The following is a 17,352-nucleotide window of genomic DNA, read 5'->3' as shown; positions in this document are numbered from 1 at the left end:
TATTCTAGTGACTTTCAGGTAACATGATGGGTACCAATGAAAAAGTCTTGAAAATATCTTTCCAATAGTTTTTATAGCATCTTGTTTGGCTTTATGGTTAGAGAGATGTGAATTTTTAAAGTTAACTGGAAACCCATTTTCAACTGTTTTAATGACCCAACTTCAGGTAGAACTCTATATTCCTATAATGTTTTGAGTCTTTTCTTCGAGGGCTTTTGTTGTATGAAATGTGCGATTTAATTTGGTGTCAATGGCTCAGTTAGGAGCTTTTTGTATTAAGAGAACTGAAGGTTCAAATTTGGCTACTTGAATTTGAAAACTCATAAATCTAGGTAAATTTGTAATGATTTTTAAACTTTTGGCTTCTGTAACTTGGGAATTTTGCAATCTTTTTCATCAAGACTAATTTTAATGTTATAGTGTGATATGAATATTTCAATTTGGTTTTGATTTTATCACTGAAAACAATTTGAGATAAGAGTTATAAGTGCGCGAAGTAAGCCAGATAGTCATGAAAATATAAAATTTAAGGATTTATAAAAATTCATTTTTAATTATTTCAAAATTATTCTTGGCCTATATTCAACCTAGTTTGATAGAAACTTCAGAAATTTGAGCTATTTGAATTTTAGTTTTTTTTATGAATAAATATTTATTTGAAAAATTATTTTGGAATTAACATATTTCGAAAAATTTGTTAACAATATTCAAGAGTCAAGGTTTAATTAGCATTGATGTATATCCATCAAACTTTATATTTGTTACTGATTTTGTATTTTAATCTCTGAGTTCCTAAGTTTAGAACATTTTATGTATTTATAAATTATTAAAAAAAATCAATTTTTATTTTTAATCAAAATTAGCTTTAGTTAGCGAAAAAAATACCACACCTTAAATGCTTTAGAATGATCAACAAAGAGTTATGGTTCGTTTTGATAAGTAGTAGTGTTGGTTTCTAATTCTGAGTATTTTAAATTAATAGGCTTCAAGAAGATTCTGATTCTTTATCCCTTAGTTTTGGTTTATCGAATCAAGTAAGTGATTAGTATCCTTTCGGTGTTTTCACACCCTAAAATTAGCCTCAATGTGATTTTTGTGCTTGTATATGATATTTTGTCCTATGATTTATTAAATCGGGGTGAGCATGCTAATATATGTAAGTAAATATGATCTCCCTACTGATTTTTGGAATACGATTTCGATTTTGTTCTGGAATATGATTTTTATCAATGTATGTATATATGACTATCTTTGTGAATATTTAGTTTGAAACAATTATGTTTTTTATATGCACGAGATATGTTTTGAGAAAATGAATACATTATTTTATGAAATATAGGTAATTTAAAAATATATGTTTCTGTTTTATCTCATAATATGGTGTGCTCTGACCTTGGCAATAGGAGTTAAATGTTGGCTATGTCAACATATATTTTGTGATTAGAAATTGATCTCTCAACCGCATCATCGGTTACAAAATAGTGGTATTTGTGATATCTGTTCAGTGTAGCCAATAATTGCTTCTAATATATTTCTAACCCATTCCACTAGGGTTAATTATGGTTTCGACTCTGACCCGTGCCACTGGGGTTAATTATGATTTTATTTTTGACGTGTGCCATAAGAGTTAAATGTGGTCGTAACATGTTACAAGAGACTAATAAAACCTGAAATTAGTATGAAATTATATTCTGTTATGTTATCTGAAAATTTTGAAATTGTATTAATTATGTTATTTGAAACGAAATTATGTTTACTTTTTTAATTTAAAAATGAAATTTTGAAATATATAATTTGAATGAAATTACTCAAAATTCTGTTTTGATACTTATAGGTATATTAATAATTTCAGCCTAAATGTTTTAAGCATGTTTAATTCGACTGAAGAGATGTTAGTTACTTGTTGAGCAGTTGTACTCATTCCATTAATTCTCATCATTTTACAGATTTCAACATCTTTGCATGTTTGGGAGTTAGACTTGCTTGGCTAGGGTTTTGGTTAGCAAGATTAATGTATGCCTTGGATAATTATAAACTTTGATGTGAGTATTCAGTTTCTAGTTTGTTAAGTAGATGTTAACTAGACGAGAAATTTGTATGTTTTGGAGAATTGTAGTTTAATATTACATTTGGAGACTCGAGGTTTTATAAAATATAAATTTTGAAAATATTGTAGAGGTATTATATTTGATTAAGTATGATATTGTTGCCTTACATACTTAAGGGATTCATCTCATAAATATGTGGCGTCTGTTATATTTCAAAACTTTTGATTTAAATGTGACACAAGCTGTACAACTTTGAAAAGAACCAAGATTGGATTCTTTTTAACGGTTTACTTAATTTTTTTATCTATCACATGTTTTAAAATTATTAATTCATATATTTAAATTAAAATAATAAAATAACCTAAATCTAATTGTAATTTACTGCTTTTCTAAGCAAAATTCATAAACAAACATTTAGGGTTTATCAAGCCTCACATCAACATTTAGTTTCAAATGCTTTTATAATATATTAATTAGATATATATTTTAATAAATTTCAAAATCAACCAAAGCTTGAAAAGTTTAGTTAGAGTCTATTTTACACTTTAACCCACTTTAATCTAAATATTATGAACTTATTCTCCTCTTTGTTTAATAATTCCTTTTTTTTTCCCTACCGCTGGGTACACTTGAATTTGCTGAAGCTTCCTTCATTCGTTGGGATGGAACATCTGTAGAGTGCGGTAGGCATGTTAAAGCCTTTATTGCTCTGACTATCATTAGTCTTTTACTCTTTGTAACTTTAGGTTTAATGCAACTGTTCAAGCTTTTATAATGTTTATATTTTTGTTGATCACATTTTAATATTTTATTCTCAATTTACTTGTTTTTATAACATAAGTACTGCTATTTTGCGGAAATGATGTTTCTCTTGTGCGAACAAATGTGGAAATATTGTTTTCCTTGCAAAGCAATTACCTGATGTCTAGTCAAGTTACAAGTTTAAATTGAAATCAATAATTCATATTTATAATTATGTAAGATATTAATTTATTGACTTACCTTAATTTTGTGGTTAATTCGTACCATTTCCACCGTAACTGACTTGGAGGTTTGGCAAAGCAACCACTTCCACCATAACTGACTGGTAGGTTTGGCAAAGCGACAATACAGAAAGGAATCAATGGAAAAGTCAATACAATTTATTGGGCACTTGTGCGTGTGGACCCAAATAGAAAGGAGATGACGTTGATGATGATGATTCCTCTTTGACTTCAAATCTTCAAGAAATATCATTGGGCCTTCTCAGTTTCAAGGAAATTATATACTTAATTAATTGACTTGTATCTCTCTTCCAAAAAACAGAAGATGAATCCTTTCAGCTGACAAGTACATTTGATACCGCCATTCCAGGGAGCGTTAAGCATGGCTGAAGCTGCCGTTTCCTTTGTTGTAGAAAGGCTAGCCGGCATACTGGAAGAAATTGATTTTCAAACAGGTGTTCGACAGGAAGTAGAGCGTCTACAAGAGGAATTACTTCGGATGAGATGTTTCTTAAAGGATGCAGATGCAAAGCAAGATGATGATGAGAGAGTGAGCAACTGGGTGTCTGAAATCAGAAATGTTGCTTATGATGCTGAAGATCTCATCGACACTTTCGTCCTCAGAATTGATTCCCTCAAGAAAAAAAGCTCCATCAAAAGGTATGCTTCCATTTTCAAAGAATGGAAACATCGCTCTAAGGTTGCAAAAGAGCTTCTGTCCATCCAGAGAAGAATCCTTAATATATCTGCCAGTCGTGAAACCTATGGTATCAGAAACATTGGAGAGGGGATTAGCACTGCAAGGGAGAGGCTTCGGAAGCTGAGAAGATCATCTCCTCGCGGGGAAGAAAAGGATATCGTTGGCCTGGACGATGATATAGCTAAGCTGGTGACGCAACTTGTCCGAACCGAGGACCAATGGCATGCGATTTCAATAGCCGGAATGGGAGGCATTGGTAAGACAACTCTAGCAAAAAAAGTTTATAATCATGGTGATATCCAGGCTCGTTTTCCTTCTCGAGCATGGGTTTACGTATCCCAGGATTTCAGTACTAAAGACATACTTCAGGCAATTATAAAGCAAGTGGCATCAACGCGAAGAAAATTGGAAAAGTTGGAGGAAGAAGAATTGGAAGCAATTCTCTATGAACACCTAAGAAAGAAACGGTATTTGGTAGTCTTGGATGACGTATGGAGTATCGGAGCATGGATCTCTCTTGCAAAGGCCTTTCCAGACAGAAGTAATGGAAGCAGAGTCATGATTACAACTCGCAACAAGGGTATTGCTTTGAAAGCAGATGCTCAAAGTGTTCCCTATCATTTGCATTTTCTGAGCGAAGAAGATGGATGGATGTTGTTCTGCAAGAAAGCTTTCATTCATGGCGTTGATTCATATCGTTCCCCACAGTTGGAGGAAATAGGGAAAGAGATCGTGGCAAAATGTGCTGGTTTACCACTGGCCATCATTGTGGTGGGAGGATTGCTTTCAAGTAAAAGAAATTTGGGAGAATGGAAAAGGGTTCTTTCCAACATGAACTCGCTCTTTGCTCGAGACCCAGATGGAGTGTCATCTATTCTAGCTTTGAGTTATAACGATTTGCCTTATTACCTCAAATCTTGCTTCCTCTATCTAGGACAATTCCCAGAAGACCGTCTGATTCCCACACATAAAATGTTTAGGCTATGGATTGCGGAGGGTTTGATTCCGCTGCAAGAGGAAAGGATGGAGCACGTAGCAGAGGATTACTTGAATGAGCTAATTGAGAGAAACATGGTTCAAGCAGCCAAATGGAGTGTCAACCAGAGAGTTAAACAATGTCGTCTTCATGATCTACTACGAGACCTCTCCATCTCAAAGGCCAAAGCAGAGAGCTTTCACGAGATTCAAGGGAGTCAAAGTCTCCACCCTTCAGCTAGATCACGTCGTCATGCCATCTACTCTACATTTCATTGGCCCCAGTGCAAGTATATCAATCCCCACCTCCGGTCGCTTCTCTTCTTTAGAGTTGATCGTAACCAAAGCCAGGTTAATTATTATATAAATGATCCTTATAAAATGGAAGGCAGCGATCTAGATTATGTTAGCAGAAACTTCAAATTACTCAGAGTCCTGGAGTTGGAGGGTATACCATGTACTACCATTCCAAGCATAATTGGGGCATTAATTCATCTGAAATACTTGGGGCTGAAGGAGACCAACCTACAGGCGCTTTCACCAGCCATAGGTTCTTTGCGGAACCTACAGACTCTTGATGTAGCTGCAAATCTTCATCTCGAAACAATTCCCAACGTAATATGGAAGATAACAAAATTACGGTATCTTTATATGTGCGGACATAAATATGGGGGGCCTCTGCGAATCGACACATTACAGCATCTCCAGGCTCTATCAGAGATAAATGTCCAAAAATGGATGCAAAACAACCCTGCAAATTTAACGAGCCTGCAAAAATTGGGAATCAGAGGAAACTTCAGCTTGAGAGCAACTGAAATATTTAACTCTATTGTGGCACTTGTACAACTTCAGTCCCTGTACCTGCGTACTGAAGATGCTGAATTTCCATCGCTCACTCAACTTTCTGCTCTTCAAAATCTCGTCAAGTTGCATATGAGAGGAACTATAAGACAGTTACCTAGCTCGCAGGAATTCCCACCAAATCTCTCCCAGTTGACATTAGAACATGCTCATCTCAAGCAAGATTCGGTGGGGATACTTGAGAACTTGCCAAGATTGTTGATTCTGAGACTAAAAGCACGCTCCTACGATGGAGTGAAAATGGCAATATCCGTCAGTGGCTTTCCTCAACTTGAGTTCCTGGAGTTTCACTCCTTGGAATCCTTGGAAGAGTTAAATCTTGAAGAAGGTGCAGCGCTAAGGCTTAGGAGTTTCCGGATAATCAATTGCGGGAACTTGAAGATGCTCCCTGAAGGAATGAGATCCCTTGCTGCTCTCTGTGAGTTGGACATTGAAGAGATGCCAAAATCATTCGTGAATAGGATTCGAGGTGAAGATTTTTACAAGGTGCAGCATGTTTCCTCCATCTTATTTGTTTAACAATTTGCAGTTTCAGCAGATATTCTGGCAAATGGCGATACTTTAAACATAAACTATTCATGGCTTCATCTGTTGAGGAACAGATTCTCTCCTTCAATATTTTCAAACTAGCACTGTTTCATTTACTTTTGAATCTTTATTTTTTGTTTTTATTTAAGTCTGTGTTGATGCTAAGCAGAAAAGCCTCTGTCTTATAGTTAATCAAGCAATCAGACCGCTCCTCCTCGTCAGATGTTGAAAGATTTAACACAGGTAAATGCTGCTCTTGCAAACAAAGTACAATGCATTTGTTTAATGAGGAAGAAAATGTCTGCATGTGGCTCATACGTGGAACAAGAAAGATTAAAAGAAGAAAAAAAAACTAGTAGAAACAAATAAAACATTCTTTTGACTCAAATCCTTTGAGTGGAATTTTGGTAACTAGGTTCATATAATAGGGATTTTGATATTCTGCTTGCTTCTTGCTTTTGTTGCTAGCTATAAATAAATAGCGCTAATTATATTGTTCTTTGCATATTTTTTAAATTGAATTACTTCATTATTCGTAAAATTATTAATACTTTTATTTTAAAATATCATTGGAATTATATTACTTCATATGTAAAAATTTTAATTAATTTTAAAATTGTATATCTGAAGCAAATATTACAACAGGGGAGCTACGAAAGGTCCAAAGTGTCATGAATGCATAGTTGGGCTTGGGTCCATTGAGATTTGGATGAGATGAAAAGGCCCAAAACCACACTTAGATTGGAAGGTGTGGTGGGGACAGTCGACACGTTGCTCATGTCTGCTTTCAGACGGGAACTTCTGTTCTAGATTCCTCCAAAGGCAACAACTACCCCATATTCAATGCCAAAAAAGTTTTTTTTTTTTTTAAAAGGGTTGAAATTAGACAAATATTCAAACCTTCCTCCTTTTGTGATTAGATGCTTTTATGTACAAATATAGACCTTGAAAGCACATTGCTTATAGGAGATAATAAGATTTGACCGGTGAATGCAAACCATTCACTGTAAATTAAGGTTCTTACGTCTTTAATTTTACTTGGAACCGGTCACCTCACATAAACTTGTAGCCACTTTCATTGAAATTATTTTACATGTTTATTTTTTTTTATTTAGAGAAAAAGCATATCTATAACTTAATATAAAAAGACTCACAAACAATGTCTTGTCTTGTGAGCACATCAAGAGTGTGTGTAGAATCATTAAAAAAAATTGAGATTTGAATTTGAACAAATCACATCAGTAATGATCTGTATGAATGATGGATCTTAATTGATAAGATTTATTAAATTAAATTTTAATTAGTTGTAAAAAAAATTTTTGGAAGAATATCAAAATCACTGCGGTCTTGCAAAAATTTTATTTTTTTATTTTTTTAATCAAAAGAATTATATTATGCATATTTGTTCTAAACTTTTTTTTCCTCAAAATTGCATAACTCAAGAATATCATTACACCCATTTTCCTTGAGACAAATTAATTTGGTTATTGAAATTGTACCAAAAAGCTGAAAGAATATCTTGAAAAACAAAATAAAAGTCTTAATAAAATGATTTATTCTTTTTTTAAGAAAAAAAAAAGACATGAAAAAGAAGGAAAATCCCAAAAATAGTAAAATTATCGTCACCGTTGTTGTTCTCCCATACCCCCAACCGCTACTCCGAGTCTCCGACTCATAATAACAATGCTTCGAAGTCTTACGCTTGCAACCTCTTCTTCTTCATCTCTCCTCATTTCTAAACCTTTCTTGTCTCTCTCTCCAAAGCTCCCTCTCTCTTTCTCTCCCCTTTCTATCCCTTTCCCTCAAACCAAACGATCCGTTTCTCTCCACAGGGCCCCCATGAACATCCTCAAAAACCTCGGCTTCGGAGCCAAGCCCGCCCCGTCAATGGAAAACTCGGCCATCGCTCAGGGTCCAGACGACGACGTCCCGGCTCCCGGTCAGCAGTTTGCTCAGTTCGGTGCGGGGTGCTTTTGGGGCGTTGAATTGGCGTTCCAGAGAGTTCCCGGGGTGACCAAAACGGAGGTTGGGTATAGCCAAGGGTTCATGCATAATCCGAGTTATGAAGACGTGTGTTCGGGAACCACGAACCATAATGAAGTTGTGAGGGTTCAGTACGACCCTAAGGAGTGTAGCTATGATGCTTTGCTTGATGCCTTCTGGGCTCGCCATGATCCTACTACCCTCAATCGCCAGGTGGGTTTTATGATGTGGGAAATATTGGATATTAGAGATGAAACATCTTTACACACACACACACCTTAAATTTGTGAATTTTGTCTTTTTCCATTTTGGGGTGTTTTATGTGGATGGATCGATGTGTAATCTTGGGGTTTTGGTGGTTGTTTTGAGGTGGATTTTGTGCTTGACTATTGCAATTTTTGAATTATCTTACTGTAGTGATAATTTTGAGGTAACGTTTGGGGGTTCTATGTCTACTTGGTCATTTTTTTAGGTATTTTTCACTTGTTTGATTGAATTGATTTGTAGATGATATAAGAGTCTTTTCTTTTGTTAATTAAAGCTGATATATTTGCGGTATCTTCTCCAGAGTTTGCATATCAAACTTGTGAACCTAAGGAAATGTCAGCAGTTCAGACCTTTCCTTGGATTGAAGTTTGTGTCTTACATTTTGACTGATTTCCTTATTTTAGTCATGCGTTTAGGGAGTTGGCACTTTTACTTGTTTGTGATTCAGTGTTATGCGATTTTGAGGAGTTGTCCTCGGTGCTTCAATCTTTCCTGTCGTGTATGTGCCTTTGTTTTGCTCATTCTTCACTTCAAAGGGGAATAAAAATAATAGAATAAGTCACCGTGCAAAAAGTTCATGTTTTTCATATAAATCAATTCATTTCCATAATTGATGGTTGGAATTTGATATGCTGCTTGCTAGGTGATTTGTGGTCATTACCTGGAAGTTAAAAGTATTTTCTTTCTCCTAAAGTTTGTGTTTTTCCGAGTTCTTGAAATTTGTCAGGCATAACTAGAAATAGCAGATGTTATGGAATTGCTCCCGTGCTGCACTTTATTTGATGATATATTGTCTATTTTGCCTGCCACGTTGGTCAAAGGGGGCTTGTTTCATTGCGACTCTCAAATATGATTACTGGTTTCATTGTCTCATATATTTTCCTGTAATTTCAACTCCTCTCCTCTGGGGGAAAATTGGTCTCTAAATTTCTTATTTACCACATACATAATGCTAAAGATATTGCTAATATATCATGACTAAAGCATGTCAGTATTCCCAGAGCAATAAATCTGATGCAGGATAATCTTTATACATTTTGGTAGAATTGTGTGTGCACCATAGTCTTGCCACTCTAATAGGTTATGAATGCTTTTGCAGGGGAATGATGTGGGAACGCAGTATAGATCTGGTATATACTATTACAACCCTGAGCAGGAGAAGGCAGCACGGGAGTCCATGGAAAAACAGATGAAACTCTTGAACAGAAATATTGTTACAGAAATTCTGCCTGCCACGAAGTTCTATAGAGCAGAGGAATATCACCAGCAGTACCTTGCAAAAGGAGGTCGTTTTGGTTTTAAACAATCTGCTGAGAAAGGGTGCAATGATCCAATCCGATGCTACGGCTAAGTTGCCACTATTCTATGTGCGGTTCTGAGCTTTTGATTGTTTATAATTGTCTGCTTTTGTCTGTCACTGGCATCTTATAGGTTTAACAACCTTTTTTCTTTTTTGATGGAATGAGTCACGGATTTGTAATTATATACTGTCAGCAGGCCAGCATCTACATTTTGTATATCTACTGATAGGAGATCATGCTAAACGTCAATGTGGTAATTATGTTTTAATACTGAAATAAAGCCTCTGTCATGGACGAGGTTATCTTTCATCTATTTTAAACCCAATGTAGTCACCTAAAGCCTTGAGACAATAGGATGATTTACTTGATTTGCTTTAGCATTTCAATGAAAACAGGTCTTTGCTTTGATGGTCAACAATTCAGCCCTTAAGAAGGTTGCCACTTGAATCAGTCGGAAGCAGATTTGGAATTGAGCAAATTTAGATGGTATGGGAAGTTATTATTCTGAGTTTCTTTTTCGGCCCATTGTGTGACTATTTTGTGTTTTTAAATTTTTTTATTGCTCAATTCAAAAACAGGAAAACTGATGCTGAATCAGGAATGTTCTTAGGGAACTGTGTAGTCATTAGGCAGCGATGTGGAAGATTCTGTCACGCCTTTCTTGTTGCCATCACAATTATGGGTCATTCTTTCATCATCCCAAAAATCTATTAAGCAGTTATATATAAGTGACTATATCACTTTCTGAGAATGATTATCAACATTATAGCACCTCTTGTTGCCAAGACTGGAAGCCACGAGTCAGCATCTTCCAGCAGACCAGGCTACACTGCATTTCAACATGTTTCAACTGAATGAGAGGGATGCTGCTGAGATGTAACTCTCCAGTCCCACTAAGGCCTACAGTTCTTTTCTTTCCCTGGAGAAAGATGTAATAAAATGGAACGTGGTTGCCATTTGCAGCCCTCACCTGTGTAGATATTAAAAATCGTTCAGTGTTGGTGCTAATCTTGATAAGTGAACCATGCTGAACACTAAAGAAGAAACCATCACAAGAGAGCAGAAGGTGGCCAGATATTTGGGATGGCGAGCATTAAATATTATAACAAACTTTTAGCTGTCAAACTCGACAAGATAAATGTCAGCACAAACAGATCTGACTGTAAACTAGCAAATTTGATGCATCCACAAATTTATCCGAGCAGTCCTCGGATATTCTGAATAAGGCTGTTTGGTTTGAACTCCAATTGTGTATTGCCTACAGATTGGATCAATGCAAACTTCATAAGGATGCCTTACTACGAGCAAGACAACCAAGCACTCAATAAAGGATAATGAATTAAAGAAAATGCCACTACAAAAGGCATAGCCAGAACTTTGGTAGTATAAAACTAAGTTTCATAAGAGTATGTGTTATGTTCCTTCACATTGGCATTATCATCAATAGGCGAGATAAGTGAGATCTACACCAGGAGGAATTCTAACAAAGCAAGCACTTATTGTTTATTTGATATAGCTGTCGGGCTATGCCATCCAACTATGGGACTCTTTCACTCGTATATCCATGACTGAATGCTACTCCCCCAGTTTTCAGCACCATCGGGGAACCACAATGCTATCTCTTTCCTAGCACTCTCAACTGAATCACTTCCATGAATGATGTTCCTGCAAAATGGAAAGATTATGAAAGGGTTTTCACACAAATGAGTACTCAGATGCAAAATGAAAAATGAATAACATAGGGATGCACCATGTGAAAACAATGTACCTCCCAATTTCAACTGCAAAATCCCCACGAATGGTTCCAGGGGCTGACTCCGATGGATTAGTGGCTCCAATAATCTTGCGTCCAGTGAGCACAACATTCTTTCCTTCCCATATCATTGCAACTACTGGACCAGAGATTATATACTCAACTAGGCCATCGAAAAAAGGCTTAGCAGACAAATCCGCATAATGCCTCTCAGCAAAAGTACGATCAACATTCACAAGTTTCATCCCTAACTCAAACAAAAATATGCAAATTGCATTAAAAGTGAAAGTTTCCCCATGGATACAGAAAGAAAGAAATGAACAACCTAAACCAAAAATTAGATTTCAATCATTACCCTTCAAGTAAAAGCCTTTTTTCTCAAACCTGCTAATGATCTCACCAACCTTAATGAAGAAATAAAATAATTAGATACAACAAGTTGAATACAAAGCCAACTTTGCAGTTGTTGCTGACAGTAATACCGTTCAGCTTCAATGAAAGGAATAATGCCAATAAACCTAACTTCATCGAAGAATGAAATTTGGCAAAGCAACAAATACAATAATTCCTAACACCAACTTAGTTTTCTTTTCCTAAATGTAGATGGTCTTCATTTATTCTATACATGCATACAAAAGCATTAGTTTCCGGTTTAGTAGAAGCCTTTTTTTCCCACAGAAGAAACGGGTTCTTAATTAATTTGTGCTTAGCACATATTGATTTCTAATAATACTCATGACCTTGATATTGATTTTTAAACATTCATTGCAAATAGTGAAAGTGATTAGAAAAGGAAGAATAAACACTGAATCCAAGGAATACTTAAATAGCATTTCATTTAATAAACAAGCTCACAAGGTTTTCATGTTTGACACTTAAGAAAATCTTAATGGTTCCTAGTTCCACTATCGGTTTTTTCTAAGAAGGTCGAATGCAATGACCGATGAAGATTTACATTGGGACTCTGAAAAATTTCAGTTTCCATAATTAGCCTCTTCGGTTATCATATCAACAAGTCTTAGAACAACAGATTCAACCCCCACTCTGTAACAAGATTCCAAAATTTTCCACAATTATAGATAAGGTCCAAGAAACAAATTTTCAACTTATTATCGTCTTACGCATTCCAATATCATAAACCAGAAAAGGAAAGCAATACAAAGAAAAAGTTTATATCTTATCTTATTCATCCGTCTTTTAGGTACTACGTATCAACTACAGTATCAGAGACTAACTCTAAAAGCAACTCAACGACAGTTTAGATAAGAATATTGGATTTAAGAGCATCAAGTAAAGGGAGTTAACTTCTATGCTTCAATTTCTTTTTCTTTTCTACTTCTTCTTTTATAGTAATATCTTATCAAGATGTCTCCGAAAAGCCATAAGAAACGAATCTAAACACAAAAGAAACAGAGAGGAACAAACCAGGCCTCTCTGAACGCCATCAGGTTTGATCATAATGAAAGTCTGCTCCATTTTTCAGTGACGGAGAGCGCAAGACTGCTTGGCTTGATTTTGCAGCAGCTGAAAAAAGTACACCAGCTTGGCAGCTTGTTTCTCACTCAGTCACGACCTTTTGGAAGTATGTATGTAGGACGTGATTTACGGGCTTTGATATTGTTGTTGTTGAACCTTGATGAGGCCCATCAATTGTCTATAGTGTGGAGTACACTCATCATTGGGCTTTGGCTCTACTGGGTACTTCAAGACTTGGTTTGATAGCTCTAGCTGTCACTTTGTGTCACTTCATTGTCCACAAGTATTGCAGTCTGATCATTGTTCCATCACGTAACTACTATAGATATTCTTGCGATTGTCAGTTTTTTATTTCTCTTTAATTATTTCAATACATATGCAAATTTCACCCAACTTTCCGTCCAGTTGCAGAATCGAGGTCGAGAAGTGTCCATTCTTCTTGCATGTGCAGCTATTGCTTTCCGCAGAGGGCAAGGGAGTTCCGTGTTTCATGTTTGAGCTGCTTTTTGAAGTCGCATCCAGACTTGTACCAAATTTACCATGACTTGTTTGTAGTTCGTTATCAGTGGTTCAGATTGTTGTTCAATTGCTAAGTTGATAGTTTTCCTCATGACTATGAAGAAATTCTCCATTCAACTTCCCGATTGATTTGTGGAGGCCAAATGAATGCATGAGGAAAAGAGACTACATAGTTTTAAGCATGATAGATACTGATGGATTCATAGAACTTACCTTTCTTTTAAAATGAAAAGAAGTAGAAAATCAATGGTTGACAAATTCTTTCAAGTTTTAGTTATGATAATACAAGTCATTATTCATCAGCAACTTAGTATTAAAAAAGAACAAAATACACAATAAATCTTACATTAAAGTGGCGTTTGGTACTTTATTATGCTATGTGATTACAAGTAATTTGATTGCAAGTAATGTGATTGTAAGCAATATGATTGCAGGAAATATAATATTACTGTATTTGGTATACAAGCAAAATAATAATTAAAATGTAGAAAAGATAACATTGCAGCGTTTGATTTATATATACTTTGTTGGGAATGTAATGTTAATTTTCAGAATTGCTTTGTTTATTAAAATACAAGTTTAATATACTTGTATTTTTTATTGTTAATTTTTATATAACATCATCTCTTAAATATATTTTTAATGTCATATATTTTATTTTTTATTATAATTTTATATATTTTATTTTTATTTCTTTAATATAATTTTTTATATTATATATTTTATTTCAATTTCTTTTACCTATATTATATAAATTTTAATTTCTTATATTATATTATATTTTAATTTCTAATTCTTATATTGTATATTTTATTTTAATATATTTTATTTTAATTATAGCATTACAAAATATTTTTAATAAAATAATAAAGTTGAAGAGTAAAAATATCTTTAACAACATTATAGAATGTAATGTAATGTAATTACATATTGATTTTGAACTGCAATCACATTATATCTTTTGACTGTAATGGGATTATATTGTAATCTTTATTGCAATGGTCTGTTACAAAACAAACAATGCAACGTAATTTAATTACACATATTATAAGAAATGTGCTTTTATTTTCTTTATGCCAAACGTTATCTAATATTTAATAGAGGTGGGGAAACAAGAGGAAACTATTAAAATAAAAAGAAAAAAAAGGGTAAGAAAGAGAGAAGATTGAAGTGAACATGCACGACATAACACACTAACGTGTGTGGCATGAGGCCATGAACCAAGATGCTGTTGCCGTGTGACTGACTCCACGACCACCGGAGCCACTGTCGTGTCCTAATTCTACTGGATCAATATTGTCTTTTAAAAAATTCTTTTTTTTTTTTGCTGGACGAGTGAATTAATTAAATTTTGTTCTACATGTTACTACATTAATTGATTAAGGTCTTAGTTTATTATACGTGAATCACGATACATAAATTGCAGTAGGACCACTACCGCTTGACCCCTTGTTTCTTCCTACTCAACAGTAGTTTGTTCGGAGATTATGCTTCAATCATGCTTGTTCATTTTTTCTCTTTAAATCCTGCTATATAAAACATGATACATGGATTTTCCTTTCTTTCTTTTTTTTTTTTGTTTTTCCCTTTTTCCTTTTGGAAGGATAACACGAATTAATTATCATGTGCAGTGTGATGGGGAAAGCTGTGTATATATGTACGCAGTGCTAATAAGGTTTTCTAGAAAAAGAATCATGATTTTTTCTTTCCTTCAGACAATTTCATTTCATTTAATTGTCGAGCAGAATATAGAGAATATATTAATAAAATTTTTTTTAGGGTAAATCTAAAATTATTTATATTTTTATGATATTATAATTACAAGTAGAAATTTTAATTATAAACAAATAATGTTCGTACATTAATGGAAGAAAGTAATAAATAAATCAACTAACTAAACAAATAAAAAAAATTAACTAAAATCAAGTACAATGAGACTTGAACTTGAAATATAAAAGCCTCCTCCTTGCCAATGAAGCAAGACTTGTTTAATATAAGATTTTTCTTTTTGGCTGCTGGCAATAATCACCGTCTATGGGGATATTTTGGCCCCTTTATTAGGGACAGATCTAAGATTATACTATTGGTAAACATTCATCAATAATCGAGTTTGTGTCAAACTTTTTAACAATCTCTCTTTCAAGATAAATAACCAAACAGTCAACAAAAAAATCATCTTTAATCTTATTCTTAAACTTATTTTTTATGATATTCATAGTTGAAAATGACTTATCACTTGTTCCAGTTGAAGCTTGTTGTTCTTTTAAACTTTTGTCACATAAATGTAATTTCATTTTAGTTGTTTTTATTATATATTTTATCTTATCAAGAGTCATGCCGTTATGGTCTTGGCTTTTTGGATTTATAAGTCATATTTCTATACGCTGCTTAATTAGTGCTTATTAGTCATTGGTAGATCTGTTCTTGAAGTATTGGTCTATTCCCATAAATGATAAATATAAGTATGTGACATCGGTTTCATTTTGGTGAGCGGTTGGGAGAAAAACATGGAGGTCACTTGTTTTTGAAAACAATATATATATATAATTAGAAAATTTTCAAAAATGGAGGCCAAGTACCTCCATCTATGTCTCAATATGTATTCATCCTTACCTTTCATATATCATAAATCACCTCTGACTTAATTAATATTTACAGAAATATTATACTTTTGAAATAAAATCACAATATGAATATATTTAAATGAGTTATGAGGACTCAAATTTAAGCCAATTAAACAAAATTTTGTAATTCTCCTAAGAGCCAAAATAATCATTTGAATTAAATAATAGTAAGTTAAATAATCTCCACCATTGATTGAGGATAGAGTTTCATCCATTACAGTGCCATAAGATGAAATGCTGGAGATATCATATCTCCATTGGCTTAATTTTGGAGAGAAAAAATTTATATAATATCATTAAATGTAGAATCCACTTAGTACTATCTTAACTATAATGAATCCTAGCTACAGACCCTTTTTACATTTAACATCTGTCTTTGGTCTTTTGGAAATTTCATGAGAACAGTTTGGGTTTTGCAGGTAAACGTGTTTGATTTGGTAATTTTATGATGTTAGGAATTATTTTAGGTATTTGCTTGAGATGAACAGCTTTATTCGAGTTTTTAAGTTTTAAAAGGAGGGCTTATTCAGGTTTTAGTCTAGATGGGAGGGTTATCTTCGATTGTGTCACCTAGTTTCTTAGTTCTCTTCTTTTCTGGTTAGTTCATTAGGTTGTGCCACTTAGGGTTTTTAGTTCTCTTTTCTTCTTCTGGTTATTTTAGTGCTAATGGTCAGTGGGCAAGTGAGGTTTCCCGTTCTTCTTCTCTCTCTGTCTCTTTGTTTTTCTCCTTCTTTCTTTTTTCTGTTTCTCTCTTTGTTCTTTTTTCCTTTCTCTCTCTCTCATTCTTCTCCAGTTGTGGTGGCTTATGGGTTTTCAGTTCTCCATCTGTTTGAATGCTTCCAAAATTGTCCATACCCTCAAATCATGGAATTTTTTTGAAAGACGCTTGAAATCATGGAATTGAAAGGATATCCTAAGTTTCTTTGTCAGCTTCCTGCAATTTTTCAATAAACAAACAAGGCATTAATAGTATTAGTATTTGTTTATTCTTGAAATCCTCACTTTGTTCTCATAGCCCTTTATTTTTTTATCAAGAATTGAAGTCAAACTTGGAAAACCGCACCCTTATCACTTTGACAATGTGCGGGGAAAGCTTCACATTACTTACATTTTCCTGGTTTAGAAATTGGAAGTTAAAAAAAAAATTTTGATTTGATTTTTTGAATTTTGGTTTATGTTGGAATTTTAATTTTTTTTAAAAAATAATAATTAACATAGCAGTAATATTGATTGTTGTTTAAATGCTTTTATGAGTTGCTTTGAGGTTGTGACACTTCTTTAATGGAGTGATTGTCTGTATGGAATGGAATGAGTTGAACCATTTACTTAGTGTA

At 34.0% G+C, this 17,352-nt stretch overlaps 3 protein-coding genes across 6 annotated transcripts; 2 read left to right on the top strand and 1 right to left on the bottom strand.

Moving 5' to 3' along the window:
* Positions 3,327-7,157, top strand: LOC18605267 (putative disease resistance RPP13-like protein 3). 4 transcript variants are annotated; one of them, XM_007038184.2, is made up of 3 exons: positions 3,327-6,053; positions 6,284-6,338; positions 6,741-7,157. In XM_007038184.2, the coding sequence occupies exons 1-3, from the start codon at positions 3,414-3,416 to the stop codon at positions 6,776-6,778; spliced, it is 2,733 nt and encodes a 910-aa protein (XP_007038246.1). In that variant the 5' UTR covers positions 3,327-3,413; the 3' UTR covers positions 6,779-7,157. The 4 variants fall into 4 exon arrangements, with proteins under 4 accessions (XP_007038246.1, XP_017973978.1, XP_017973980.1 ...); XM_018118489.1 differs by having other exon boundaries at positions 6,726-7,157; XM_018118491.1 differs by having other exon boundaries at positions 6,265-6,338.
* On the top strand, positions 7,705-10,052 carry LOC18605266 (peptide methionine sulfoxide reductase A1). Its single transcript, XM_007038183.2, has 2 exons — positions 7,705-8,291; positions 9,445-10,052. Exons 1-2 carry the CDS (start codon positions 7,779-7,781, stop codon positions 9,694-9,696), a joined length of 765 nt encoding a protein of 254 aa, XP_007038245.1. The 5' UTR covers positions 7,705-7,778; the 3' UTR covers positions 9,697-10,052.
* LOC18605265 (nucleoside diphosphate kinase 1) lies at positions 10,968-12,983 on the bottom strand. The gene is made up of 4 exons (XM_007038182.2): positions 12,825-12,983; positions 11,755-11,803; positions 11,415-11,646; positions 10,968-11,311 (listed from the first exon to the last, which is right to left on the bottom strand). Exons 1-4 carry the CDS (start codon positions 12,873-12,875, stop codon positions 11,197-11,199), a joined length of 447 nt encoding a protein of 148 aa, XP_007038244.1. The 5' UTR covers positions 12,876-12,983; the 3' UTR covers positions 10,968-11,196.

This window comes from Theobroma cacao, chromosome 3 (assembly GCF_000208745.1).
Source record: "Theobroma cacao cultivar B97-61/B2 chromosome 3, Criollo_cocoa_genome_V2, whole genome shotgun sequence".
Lineage (NCBI taxonomy): Eukaryota > Viridiplantae > Streptophyta > Magnoliopsida > Malvales > Malvaceae > Theobroma > Theobroma cacao.
The sequence above is the reverse complement of the archived record's forward strand: the minus strand, read 5'-3'. Positions and strand labels throughout refer to the sequence as shown.